This window comes from Paramormyrops kingsleyae, chromosome 25 (assembly GCF_048594095.1).
Source record: "Paramormyrops kingsleyae isolate MSU_618 chromosome 25, PKINGS_0.4, whole genome shotgun sequence".
In the NCBI taxonomy this organism is placed as follows: Eukaryota; Metazoa; Chordata; class Actinopteri; order Osteoglossiformes; family Mormyridae; genus Paramormyrops; species Paramormyrops kingsleyae.
Genome location: NC_132821.1, coordinates 19,728,878 through 19,741,774, shown reverse-complemented (window position 1 = coordinate 19,741,774; position 12,897 = coordinate 19,728,878). Strand labels below are relative to the sequence as shown.

The following is a 12,897-nucleotide window of genomic DNA, read 5'->3' as shown; positions in this document are numbered from 1 at the left end:
GTTCAGGGTACATACACACCATGTGAGTCCAGGGCCCTGCACACACTCTGCCCACCTGCAACAGCTTTTTACTGTGTTTACTGTGGGTCCTGCATCAGATTGCACTGCAAGCCCTCCCATCCTCTCTGAGTGCAAGGTCACGCCAGGCCACCTGATGAGGCTACATTTCTCTGAAGGGGCGTGTCCCCCTCGTGACCCAGCGGCGCGAGTCAGCCAGCTGGGGCAAAAAGTCTCAGCCAGCCGGAGGTAAAAATAGCTGAGTGTCCCTCTGATTCAGAGAAAATGCAGCCGCTGCAAGACACTGCACAAAGCACTGGATGAGGCACCGTGTGAGGCACCACACGAGTCACTGCACCTTGGGAGACAGCCGGTCTTCCTTAGAAAGAGAATGAGTGTTGGGAGGGCAGAGTCAAAAATCTCAAACACACAGAAAGCAAATGGTCCACAGAAGCGGAGTAGATGGGAGGCCTGCGGTTTCCCTGTCCTGCCGGCCCCACGGGGCCCCGGCAGCCAGGGGGAGCCGCAGTCAGGCCGCGGCGCCTCCTAGTGGCCTCTGTAAAGCCACCTTTCCTGACTGATGTTTATATACTCACGCAGTACTATTTAAAAAGCCCTGCTGTTAGGTGCCAGGCAGCAGGTAAACAAAGCAGAGTGTGTGCAGAACCAGTCACAATGACCCAGGGACAGGGACAAGCCAGAATCGCACCCTGTGCTGCAGTTCAGGTCGTTTCCATGGAGACAGGAGGGAAACATGTCACTGTGGCCACACTGATAGTGACCCCCATAAATAGATGGGTGTCGTTACAGGCATGAATGCGGACAGGAACATGGGCCCCAGCGGGCACGCACCCCCGTGTCAGCCTAATGACCCCCCCACAGGCAACTGGCCTCTCGTTAGCCAGATGGCCCTATGCCTCACTTTCATCTGCATCACAGCGGTGTCCTGTCCCCCCCCCCCCCCCCCAAGCAGCTCAAGCAAAATCGATTACAAACTGTATTGCAGAGGGTGTAAGAGTCAAGGAAACAGGCAGCCAGGTAAAAGATTTTACAGACACCTTCAAGCCTCCAGATAGAGAGCCACAGCAGACTGAGAACACACCCACAAACTGTACAGACGCACTGCGCAGTCAGTTCTCCTTCACATTCGACGCGCTTTTACGCAGTCAGTGCAGTCTGTTGCGCTGTCGTGCGAACACTGCACAGTCAGTGCAGTCTGACACAATCACTCAAACACACTGCGCAGTCATCACAATCTGACACACTGACATGCAGGCACTCTGTGCAGTGCAGTCCAATATGTGCACTGGAATAAACTTCATCTGATAAGCCAGGTCACAGTCATCTTCAGGTGACACCCATGCTTACCTGCTCTGCCCTTCCTCACTGGGGCTCGTGACACCTGAAAGACAGGGGACAGAGTGACAGGTCACAAAGCGTGCTGATCCCCCCCCCATGACGCAGTCCACTAACACACTCACAGTAGATCTAATATGCTGTAATCACTTTGATATCTTAAAAGCAGCATGACTGTACTTTCAGAAATTCTCGGCACAGTGCACAGACCCTGGTCCTCCTGGTCCCTGCTCCATACACAATCACCTCCGTGAGATCAGAGCCCCGCTCACACAGGAACTGAAAGGCAGAGGAGCGTAAGAGCATCACTCTGTCGGGGAATGCAAGACTGTGGGCGGCATGCGAGCATCCTTCTGGAAACAGCATCCCCCCCCCCCCAATAAAAAAAAAGCTCGGCAGGATGCAGGCGTAGGGTCGGCCCGTGTGAGAGACGAGTTGCCTCTTGGACGGCGCGCTCCACCCGGGACAGAGCACTTTCTAGAACATTCCTTTCTTGTGTGGAAACGTCTCAAGTTTGAAATTCCTTGCAGAGGGCGAAACACGCCTCGCGTCTCATGATAAATATGTACTTTCCACGTCAAAGCAAAGTATGCTGTGTACAGAGGTGGGGTCCACATGCATGTCCAGGCGGCCTGGCTCAGCGGGAGGTGTGCTCCTCTGCAGGGCTTGGAATGCAGGACTCCCTCTATCCTTCTTCATTCTTTCTTTCATCCTCCTGATACTGACCTTTGACCTTGTTTTAATCCACGAGCGCAGGAACTGATTAGAGGGACACCCAGGAACACCCAGGCCCAGCTGAAGAGCTGCTGTGTTATGGCGTGGAGGGCTACAAGCATGTTGTGTTCAGCTCAGCTGTGAGTAAAGTGATCAGCTGGCTGCCTGACTGGTGGCCAGTCAGGGTACAGCTACACAGTTACACAGCTACTCTGTTAAGCAGCTGCACAGTTACACAATTACACAGTTACACAGCTGCGCAGTTACACAGCCAACCTGCTGCACAGTTACACAGCAATACAACAGCAGGGCCATGCCCCACAACACCCAATGCTTATAGATCCAAAATGCCTGGATATGCCAAAGAAGGGCAGCGTGAGCAGTCCGGCCTGCCACCCCCCTCCTCCCAACATTAAAAGAGCTCTTTCAGTAACACATCTGGGGAGCAGTGTTGCTGGAGGGGGGCAGAGGTCTTGCTGAAGACCACACAGCACCATGAGGCCGCAGTGTCTGCTTCCTGGAATGTCCTACAGCTTATATACATGTATATTTATCTGTGAGAAGGGTGCATTGTGGGATGTGTGGCTGTGAGCAACACATGGCCCGCTGTGTGTTGTAAGGGTGGCGCGTTCCTGCAGGGACGTGGAGAGACGTCCTTTTCATCAGCACAGTATGACGCCGTCCCCAGTTTACACAGAACATGGGACCACAGAGCAGCCCGAGCCCCACAAACAGCCTCCGTCCTGCACTCGACTTTAACTCCGGCGCCTCCAGAGTCACGCACTTACAGGCTGATTGCACGTCTGTCCTAAACTTTGCCCGACTAACGAGGTATTTGTGTTTGAGTAACACCCTGTCTTCTGTGGCTGCGAAAATAGCATTTCCCAAACACAGACGATCAGACTTGTGGGTCAGAGGTGCGGTGCCAGGATCACTGTTGGACAGGACGCTGACATTTTCTTCTGTCCGGTGCCTTTGTGTCGATTTACACGCAGTGTTTGTTTGTAGCCGACTAACTTTTACCCTCCTTTATGGCTGGAAGTTATGCTTAGGTGTTCAGGCCATGTTAACACATGCTCAAGCTTTTTGGTGCATAACCCTAATGGTAATGAAAATAATAATGTTTATGCTAACCCTAGTCCTAATTATAAAGTTAATGCTAACCATAATCTTAATCATAGCGCTAATGCTAACCCTAAACTTAATCATAATGCTAATGCTAACTCTAATCTTAATCTTAATGCTAACAATGATGCTAATCCCAGCCATAATGTTAACACTTACCCCAACGCTAACCCACCTCCTGCTGCCTAATGAGGAGATACCACTGTGCCTGTCCTCATCCCTACACGCTATGAGCTTAACACCACACGTGGGTCAGAGCAGCATTCCTGGTGACAAGCGGACCCCACATGCCTGTTGATTTCACCTCTTCACTTTGACTCCCCTCTTAGTCCTGCAGATAAAACGCAGGAGACGTCAGCCTCTGGAGGAGGAGTTGGACAAGAGAAAGCCTTTACTGTCACTGAACAAAAGCCGCCGTCAAGCTGGAGGTGTGTGGGGATGGTGACATCATTCCCAGCTGCTGCCGCCCAAGCTGATGGGCAGAGGCCAGAGAGCAGAGCAGACCTCCGGGTCGTCCCAGAAAACGGCAGTGCCGGGAAGACATGGGAGATCTTGCCGAAGCGCCGCCTCCTCCGCCTGGGGATTCTCAAACGCTGCACAGTCACAGGAAGTATTGTCACGCCTCAGCAGCCAGGTGACCGACATGCCGTCATTTAACGGCTCTCTTAGGGATGGTCTCCAGGCAGACCCACAGACCAGCTACAAACGCCGGTTCTGCTCCGTCGCCGTGCGACCGCACTCCCCACTAACTCCGACAAAGAGTTTGCGTGTTAGCGACAGATAAGAAAAGGCAGGTTAGGGGAGGTGCACCTTCAGACAGTCGCCATAATGTGCCCAACCCCCAGGAATGACTCTGATAAGTAGAGTCATAAACTTGCACTCAGCGTGGGAAAGTCGCACCTCCCCCCTACGCCGCTGGGTCCGGGCAGGCCTCTTTGACTGGGTCCGGGCAGGCCTCTTTGACTCTCTGCCTCCTGCCTTCTGACCTGTCACCCCTGCCCTCTCTCTGCTGATTTTTTTTTACCCCGCTTCCCTTTCCTCTTGCTGCATTCCTTGCCCCCCCCCCCTCACCCCCCCACTAATGAAGTGTGCTTTCGGGGGGTTGGGCATGTCATTGGAGAATCTTTGTGACCTCTGACCCCTGTGCTCTGAACCCCAGCCGAGTGACTGCCCAGAATGCCACACTCCTCTCTGGGTTTTCCCACTTCCTCTGTGAAAATGCTAAAATCAGGAAATCAAATATAATCCTGTTGAAGATTTCATCGAATGGAAGGACCAGGGGTTCCTGAAACTGACTCGAGGTTTCCAGGAAGGTCCCTCCAGGCCCGTTCCATGAATGGTGCTGTATAACCATGTAGGGGGGGGCATTTCTTGGGGCACTGGATTCCCGGGAAAATGTCTTTAAAAGAATCCAGCTTAAGGAGCGTTGGGGAAGTCCATGCATCACCATGCATCTTCACTGTGTCTCCCTGACATTACGCCCTGACTGTCACATGGCGCCGACCTTGTTCTTGCCCATAAACCCAGGCTTTGAGCTCGGCATGTGAGCCAGCTACCCCAAGGTGCTGTGAAATCGCTGAATGGGAGCAGACCTGAGAAGGTCACTGGATCCAACAAAGTAGCCCTCAACTGAAGGTTACTGACAGACAGGAAGCCCTAGGGGAGGACAGGGGCTGGGGGGTAATCTAATGCATGCTGAGAGACAGTCCTGACATGGGACAGTGCTGTCAGGCAACAGACCTGAAGTGGGACAGTCGTGCTGGGCAACAGATCTGATGTGGGACAGTTCTACCAGGGGACAGTGCTGGTGTGAGACAGTTCTGCCAGGGGACAGTGCTGATGTGAGACAGCCCTGATGTGAGACAGCCCTGCCAGGGGACAGTGCTGGTGTGAGACAGTCCTGATGTGAGACAGCCCTGCCAGGGGACAGTGCTGGTGTGAGACAGCCCTGATGTGAGACAGCCCTGCCAGGGGACAGTGCTGGTGTGAGACAGCCCTGATGTGAGACAGCCCTGCCAGGGGACAGTGCTGGTGTGAGACAGTCCTGATGTGAGACAGCCCTGCCAGGGGACAGTGCTGGTGTGAGACAGTCCTGATGTGAGACAGCCCTGCCAGGGGACAGTGCTGGTGTGAGACAGTCCTGATGTGAGACAGCCCTGCCAGGGGACAGTGCTGGTGTGAGACAGTCCTGATGTGAGACAGCCCTGCCAGGGGACAGTGTTCATACAGAGTATGACAGTGTTCTCTCCAAAAATGCTCACTTATTCACAGGGACCCATCTGGACAGCACAGTAGAGCGGCGGAAATATGATTCTGGGGTGTTCTCAGCCTGTCGTGGTGACAGATGGGGATTCCACAGTCTGAGCTTCAGGGCTGTGCAGAGACTTTTGAAGGTGCAGGCGTTCAAAGGTTTAAAATGGCCATTCAGTACATGAGTACAAGTAAATATAAAATAGTTCAGGAACAATAGGCAGGTACTAAGGCACCCCCAGCCCCCTCCTTCTGCACGTACCCGCTGAGCCTGTCCCACCACTAGGGGGCGATGGTAGGAAACAGCTATGCCTACACAGGAAAGTAGTTGGCTGGACGTGACGGATGTGAGGTTCCTGTACTACTCTGCTTTCAACACCCATTGATCCTGTAAGCTTACATCACAGGACTGTACCCAGTGCAATGACCTTCAGCGCCAGCAGGTGGCATGACAGCCAATGGGACGGTCCAGTGAACTAAAGGAGAGCACCTCAAGTATGGAGGTGATTACCTGTAATCGTTATCCAGTGGAATCAGTGGGTAGTGATGAGTGCAGATCAGTCTGAGTAAGAATAAAGAAACTGTAAGAAGGATGGACAGGTACACGTGTGAAGCATGGCGGATAGGGGGGCTGGTCACCCTGCAGTGAGCACCAGAGGGACTGGGCGTTTGTTTAGCATACAAGACGGTCTGCAGCACGCAAACATGGTGCTCTCAGAACATCCTGGCAGGAAACGGCGCCAAGCTGGGGGGATGAGGGAGACTGTCACTCAGGATGTTTGTCAGTTTGCCTCGGGGTGGGGGAGGGGGGTCACAGCAGGAAGGACAGGGGGGTGGCTGGTGGCCTTATCACGCAAAGCCCCTCCAGACCACACAAACACAGATGCATACACACACACACACACAGCTGACAGACACACACGGAGACAGGGACATACACACTCGGTCCCATTGTCCTTATTAAGCAGAATGCAGGCAGCCAGAGGTCAGAGATGGCATGGGTTGACCAGGGGGTGTCACTGTTCTCCATTTGCCACAGGCCTAGGATAAGGCAGGTAGGGAGTTTCACTTCCCACCCACTGCTGCTAAGGCTGGTTCTCATTGGTTCACACCAGTGACAGACAGCACACCATGACTCCACACACCGCTTATTGAGTCCCATTTCCCCCATCACTGTTTGTTATATATGCATGAATCTGGATGTGCACCATCACACCAATAACCCTGGTAACCCCGGTAAACACTCACAGGGTGCCCCCTCCCTTGGCCGGCGGGCTCAGTGCAGGCGTCATCCAGGACCTTCCTGATGTCCTGGTCCAGCTGGTCCAGTTTCAGGATCAGCAGAGCCATGGAATCCATGTAAGGCTGCTCCTCTTTGGGCACCTTTCAGAGACAAACAAAGCCACCAGGCATTTGGGGCTGATCTTGGTTCGATGGTATAACAGCCAATATTGGTGCTTGGCACAGGAGGAGCCCAACACACTTCTGCACTGGATAACCCAACTTTGCACGGGATAAGACGCCTCATCGCGGGACAACATGTATCACCACGGGATAGCACGCCTCAGCGCGGGATAACATGTCTCACCACAGGATAACACGCCTCATTGCGGGATAGCACGCCTCAGCGCAGGATAACATGTCTCACCACGGGATAGCATGCCTCACCACGGGATAACATGTCTCACCACAGGATAACACGCCTCAGTGCGGGATAGCACTCCTCAGCGCGGGATAGCACGCTTCACCACGGGATAACATGTCTCACCACGGGATAGCACGCCTCTGCACGGGATAACATGTCTCACCACGGGATAACACGCCTCTGCACGGGATAACATGTCTCACCACGGGATAACACGCCTCTGCACGGGATAACATGTCTCACCACGGGATAACACACCTCTGCACAGGATAGCACGCCTCAGCACGGAATACCATGTCTCACAATGAGGCTCTGCAGACTGATGCAGCCGAAACTGGTGGCAGCTTTGTCGCAGCAGCCTTGACACAGCCCTGTTTGATGGCCCAGAGTCAGACGCATGCTGCCTCCCTAATATGGTCACTGATAGCCCCTGTGTGAGACCAGTGTGTCACTCTGGTGTCACTTACACAACATCCATCAGGGTACCCAAAACACAGCAATTGCGTCATGCAGTATCAACCCTAAAGGGTAACCACACAGAGACCCAAACCTAAACTTTCACAAATCCTACACCCAGCTCCACCTTCAACCCAGCGCACCCACCCGTCCCCTCCAGGGCCACCATACAGGCTCTCCTGCCATCAGTTTGTAGCAGGGCCAACAGTGACCCCATGTGGTTAATTCCCATAAAGGCACTGGGAGAATGGGCCGCCTGCTTCCTGCCCTCTGCCGCCTTGCTCATGCTCCTCTGGGTCGGTTTGTGTGCATAGAGCAGCAGCATCACCTGCACCACTTCAGCTACGGCAATAGGGGGCACAATGGTGAAGAGCAGGGTGACTAACCTCAGCCTGCCATTTCAAACTGTAGGAATGTCCCACCCTCTTAGCCACAAGAAGATATTTAAAGTGACTTTATGCAATAAGATATATACATGTGTAGCTGTATAATTTCATTTGAATTAAAAGGTGAAATTTCATGTTAGAATATAAATACATTGTCAAACACTGGCAGTTAGTATTAACAGCATGTGGATGAGAATGGTTTGTGCGTGTGTGTTTCATGTGACACTGCACACAGCCGTGTGGGGTTATGTTCTTAGCGCTGCAGTGGCAGCCTTCCGAATCCAGCATTCATTTTACTGTTCCAGGCCTTGCATGGCGGGACACCCCACGCTCTGCAGTGCCACGTTGCCGTCACTCAGCCTATCGAAGGAGCCTCCACAGACTGGTGGGGTGAGATGATTCCCACAGGCCTGAGCGAGTCGGTGTCACTGCGCTCCATGCAGCCCCAGGGCACAGAGAGCATAGTGATTCACACCATGGCACCCTGTCAGTCCCTTACCCTGCATGTCCCTTAGGGCACTCACAGGAAGAGACAGCTCAGAGACAGGAAGTGCTCTCTGATTGGGTGGGAAAATGGTGTTAAAATTAGGGGGAGTCTCTTTCTTTCCTATTGCTGTGTCATTCCGAATCCGGCGGCAGGCCCTTGGGGAGTGGCTGACGGCTTTCATTACGACAGGAAGGGATCCAAAGGGATGTGAAAAAGACACCTGCTATGGAAGTCTGATTAAAAGGAGCTGAGCAGCCTGGTTTACAACAGGAGAGCCGTACACTGGGAGACCCAGAATGCAGCACGACAGGAGAGCCGTACACTGGGAGACCCAGAACGCAGCACGACAGGAGAGCCGTACACTGGGAGACCCAGAACGCAGCACGACAGGAGAGCCGTACACTGGGAGAGCCAGAACGCAGCACGACAGGAGAGCCGTACACTGGGAGAGCCAGAACGCAGCACGACAGGAGAGCCGTACACTGGGAGAGCCAGAACGCAGCACGACAGGAGAGCCGTACACTGGGAGAGCCAGAACGCAGCACGACAGGAGAGCCGTACACTGGGAGAGCCAGAACGCAGCACGACAGGAGAGCCGTACACTGGGAGAGCCAGAACGCAGCACGACAGGAGAGCCTACACTGGGAGAGACAGAGTGTAGTCCGACAGGAGAGCCATACAGTGGGAGAACTGTATACTGGGAGAGCTAGAACATAGCACAACAGGAGAGACGTACAATGTGAGAGCTGTACACTGGGAGACCCAGAATGCAGCACGGCAGGAGAGCCGTACACTGGGAGAGCCAGAACGCAGCACGACAGGAGAGCTGTACACTGGGAGAGTCAGAGCGTAGCATGACAGAAGAGCTGTACACTGGAAGAGCTAGAACATAGCACAACAGGAGAGACGTACACTGAGAGAGCCAGTGCGTAGCATGACAACAGAGCTGTAAACTGCGAGAGCTGTACACTGGGAGAGCCAGAGCACAGCACAACAGACCAGCTGTACACTGGAAGAGGCACACACTGGGAGAGTCAGAGCATCTTAGCAATTGGAGGGGTGGGAGAGGTAACACTGTTCTACAGGGCTCACATGGTTTTACTGGTGTACAGTGGAAAAACATCTTAAACTTTCCACATGGAGAGATCATCAGCAACATGGCAAAATCATTACGGGGGAGACATGGAGCCAGTGTCTCTGCCCTAACGTCAGAGCTCATACTGGCACCCTAACCCTAACATCAGAGCACAAACAAGCAGTCCAACCCCGACCCTAAAGCCCACACTCTCCTAAGATACAGTACCAGACAACAGCCGCTTCTGAAGGTCAAGGGACTGAATCTGAAACTCGGTCAGCCTTGCCCACAGAGCTGCTTCCTCCCAGTTCTGCCATAGCCTGCCCTGGTGTGGGCCAAGGTACCCTGATGGCTGCACACTGAACAGGAAGTTCTGCTGCTTATTCGCACTGCCACTCCACACGCCATATCACATGCAGGCCTATATATGCTCCTGAGCCAGAGCCATCCTTCACTCTCAGCCAACGGGATCAAACTACTCACCTTTCTCACCCGCAGCTCCATGGCTGTGTTTTCAGTTCTGTACTTGCACAGTGCCTCTCCCCCCCCCACATGGGCACCTTTGGCTTGGTCCCCCAGCCAGGAGGTGGTCTCTCCCAGTGAGCGCTTGCTGTGATCTCCTGTGGAGTGTGTGGTCTCACTGGAGGAGCGCGGCTTGGCCGACCAGCTACTCTCATCTCCGCTTGGGCTCTGTGCTTGACTGGGGGCCTCCCAGAGCTCTCCTGCCACGGGACTTTGCTCCTTTGCCATCGTTGGGCCATCAGCTCCCTGGAGACAGAGCATCTCAGCTCCTGTCTCTACTCCATCACATTCCCTTGGTGTCCCCGGGTCCTCTGTCACTTCCTGATGTATCTCGACAGTTAGTGGGTCACTATCTGTCACTTTAGACCATTTCCGACCTGTCTGGTCCTCCAGCGCATCGCTTGGGGTCACCATGGTGATCACCCTGAGATCTGCATCCCCGGTCACGCGGTACTGTTCCCCACTGGGGGAGCCTCCATCCTTCCCGATGGCGCCCATGTCCTGCAGGAGTTCCCAAGTGCTAGAATACTTCTGGTGGGAGGTTCTCCGGAGGCAGCACTCTGAGGTCTTTGTGAGCTCCTCCCCATTGGAACTCAGCATCCCGGTGATGTCACAGGGTTCTGTGCTTCCGGGCTCAACCCCGGCATTCGCGTCCATCCGGGCATATCCACTGCATTCGGGATCAGCAGCCCAGCGCAGCCCTGCCGGATCCTTACTGCTCTGGGGAACATCAGAATCGTCAGCAGTTTCTGTTGAGCCTGTAGCGCCCCCAGCTGGTGGGAGCACATAAACAGGATCTGCCGTCCTGTCACACTGGAATGAGTGTGACACCCGGCACGCTGACCTGTCCCCCGGCGTTTCAGTGTCACCTTCAGATACACCTTCCTCCTCCTGAGCACTGCGGTGAGGTCGGCCCCCCGCCTCTGTAATAAAGCCATTCAGAGTCCCAGCTTGGTTGACCCTGCAGGAAACAGCAGGATCCACTTCTCTAGGGGGGGCCCATTCAGCCATACCAGCAGGGGCTCCCCTCTCACATGAGATCTGCCCCCCCACAAGCATGAACCAGCATCGCTCAGGGTGCGGACTGAGGCCGTGCCCCGGTAGAGAGGCACACCGCCCCCGACGCCCCTGCCAGGGGCATGTGGCTGCAGGGGGGGCCCTGTGACAAGCACAAATGTCCAGGTCATCGTAACTGTACTGCAATCCGGATCCAGGCTGCTCCAAGCGTCTGGTCTCCATGGCGACTGGCATGGTCACTATCTTCCACCTGCCGTTTCTGACGTTGCGCAGTATCCTGTCGAGATGCTGTCAGGATACGGGTCTAGTCCAAGCTGCCCATCTGTAGGGGAACAGAGGTGTGACAGAGGGGCATTAGCAGGGCCATGGCTCTATCTCCTGAGGATTAAAGATAAGTGGCTGTAGTGACCCTGCTTTACTCGGGACCTCGGTAAGTGAGATTGTATCTAATTAGTAGCTGCCAAATCCCAGCCCTGAACCACTGACCCCTCTCCTCCCCCTCCGGAATGAAGCAAACAGCAGCACTGCGAGAAAAATGTAAACAGAGCGGGTCTGTATAGAGGAAGCTAGGGCAGCAGGCCTCACAGGACATCTTAGCAAACATGGCAGACCCGCTCCCCATGGTTAGCGCATAGCGGCAGGCCTGCACCCCATGCAAAGGGCACTGCCACGCCACAATAAACCCACTCCCCACGCGGAACGTACCACAGCAGACCCATTCCTCACATCCAGTGCACTGCCACACTGCAGCAGACTTGCTCCCCAGGCCGAGCACGCTGCGGCAGACCCACACCGCAGCAAACCCGATCATCACATCCAGCGCAACTCCATGCCACAGCAGATTCCCTACCCATGCCGAGCCCGCTGCGACAGACCTGCTCCCCACCCAAAGCGCACCAGCTCTCCGCAGCAGACCCAGTCATCACGCCCAACGCAACACCACGCCACGTTAAGATGGGTCTCAGGGCAGTACCTACGTAACAGTCATGTCCCTGTCATGCTGCGTCTGCCTGTTGCCTGAGAGACATGAATAAAGTAAGAGGAAGAGCCAAGTAAAAGGAGGAGATCTATTTACAAAGCGCAGGAGTCCAGTTGGACCAAGAGACCAGTCGAAGAATCCATCTAACATATCCACACACCCACATATCCACACACACACACACACACACCCACCCACTTGGTCACAGTCTGTCTTCACCTTTTCTGAAGAGCTCCCAGAACCTCTGTAGTGTGGCATGTAGATGTGGAGAAGCCATCACTCTGACATCGGGGAAGAGTTGTCTCTGGTCTCCGGCTGCAGGTCCACCATGCCTCCTCGCCCTGCCCCGCCCCATCCCAACCCGATCGCTCCCGGGCCCCGGGGCCGGCCGGCATCGTGGTGGCTTGCGTCCCAGCTTCCCCGTGAGCCTCGGCGCTAGGTTTGCGGCTCCTTCCCTTCCGTCTCCTCGCAGCCGCTGGCTCTCCCGCACTGGAAGCCCTGCGCTCTCTGTCCTGCTTTTGATTAGAAACAGACGGGCTGCCTTGTGGAAGTCTGGCCGTGGGCCAAGCAAGATCGTGACGCCCTACTGGTCATTCCGGAGTGTTCTGAGCGTTGCGGCGCAGCTCTACGTTGCCTGCATCCACCACGCAGCAAAGCGCATTTACAGACGTTCCCAAGTAGCGTGCCTGAAGGGATAAGAACCTTCCAACTTCACACGGCATTTCTCAGCCAGGAGAATGACCAAGCTGCACTGCCTTTTTTTAAATGCAGGGGTTTTTTTCGGCACTGGGTGCGTGCTGCTCCCTGCGCCTGGCCCAGGCCGCACTGGAATGTCTGCACCGATGATGGAGATTCCTCTCTAATTACTGCCGACGGGCGATCGGCTGG

At 54.7% G+C, this 12,897-nt stretch overlaps 1 protein-coding gene across 4 annotated transcripts in view; it reads right to left on the bottom strand.

Annotated features, from left to right (window-relative positions):
- Window positions 1-12,532, bottom strand: part of dlc1 (DLC1 Rho GTPase activating protein) — a 35,979-nt gene extending 23,447 nt beyond the window's left edge. The window contains exons 1-4 of one of the 4 annotated variants that reach the window (XM_023830711.2): window positions 12,229-12,532; window positions 9,975-11,352; window positions 6,691-6,825; window positions 1,366-1,399 (exon numbers count right to left, since the gene is read on the bottom strand). In XM_023830711.2, the coding sequence (XP_023686479.2) occupies window positions 1,366-1,399; window positions 6,691-6,825; window positions 9,975-11,264 (1,459 nt within the window). In that variant the 5' untranslated portion in view covers window positions 11,265-11,352; window positions 12,229-12,532. Of the gene's footprint in view, window positions 1-1,365; window positions 1,400-1,533; window positions 1,716-6,690; window positions 6,826-9,974; window positions 11,353-12,228 lie in introns of those variants that run through there. The other 3 variants (XM_023830712.2, XM_023830714.2, XM_023830715.2) reach the window with 3 other exon arrangements.
- Between the last annotated feature and the right edge of the window lie 365 nt (window positions 12,533-12,897).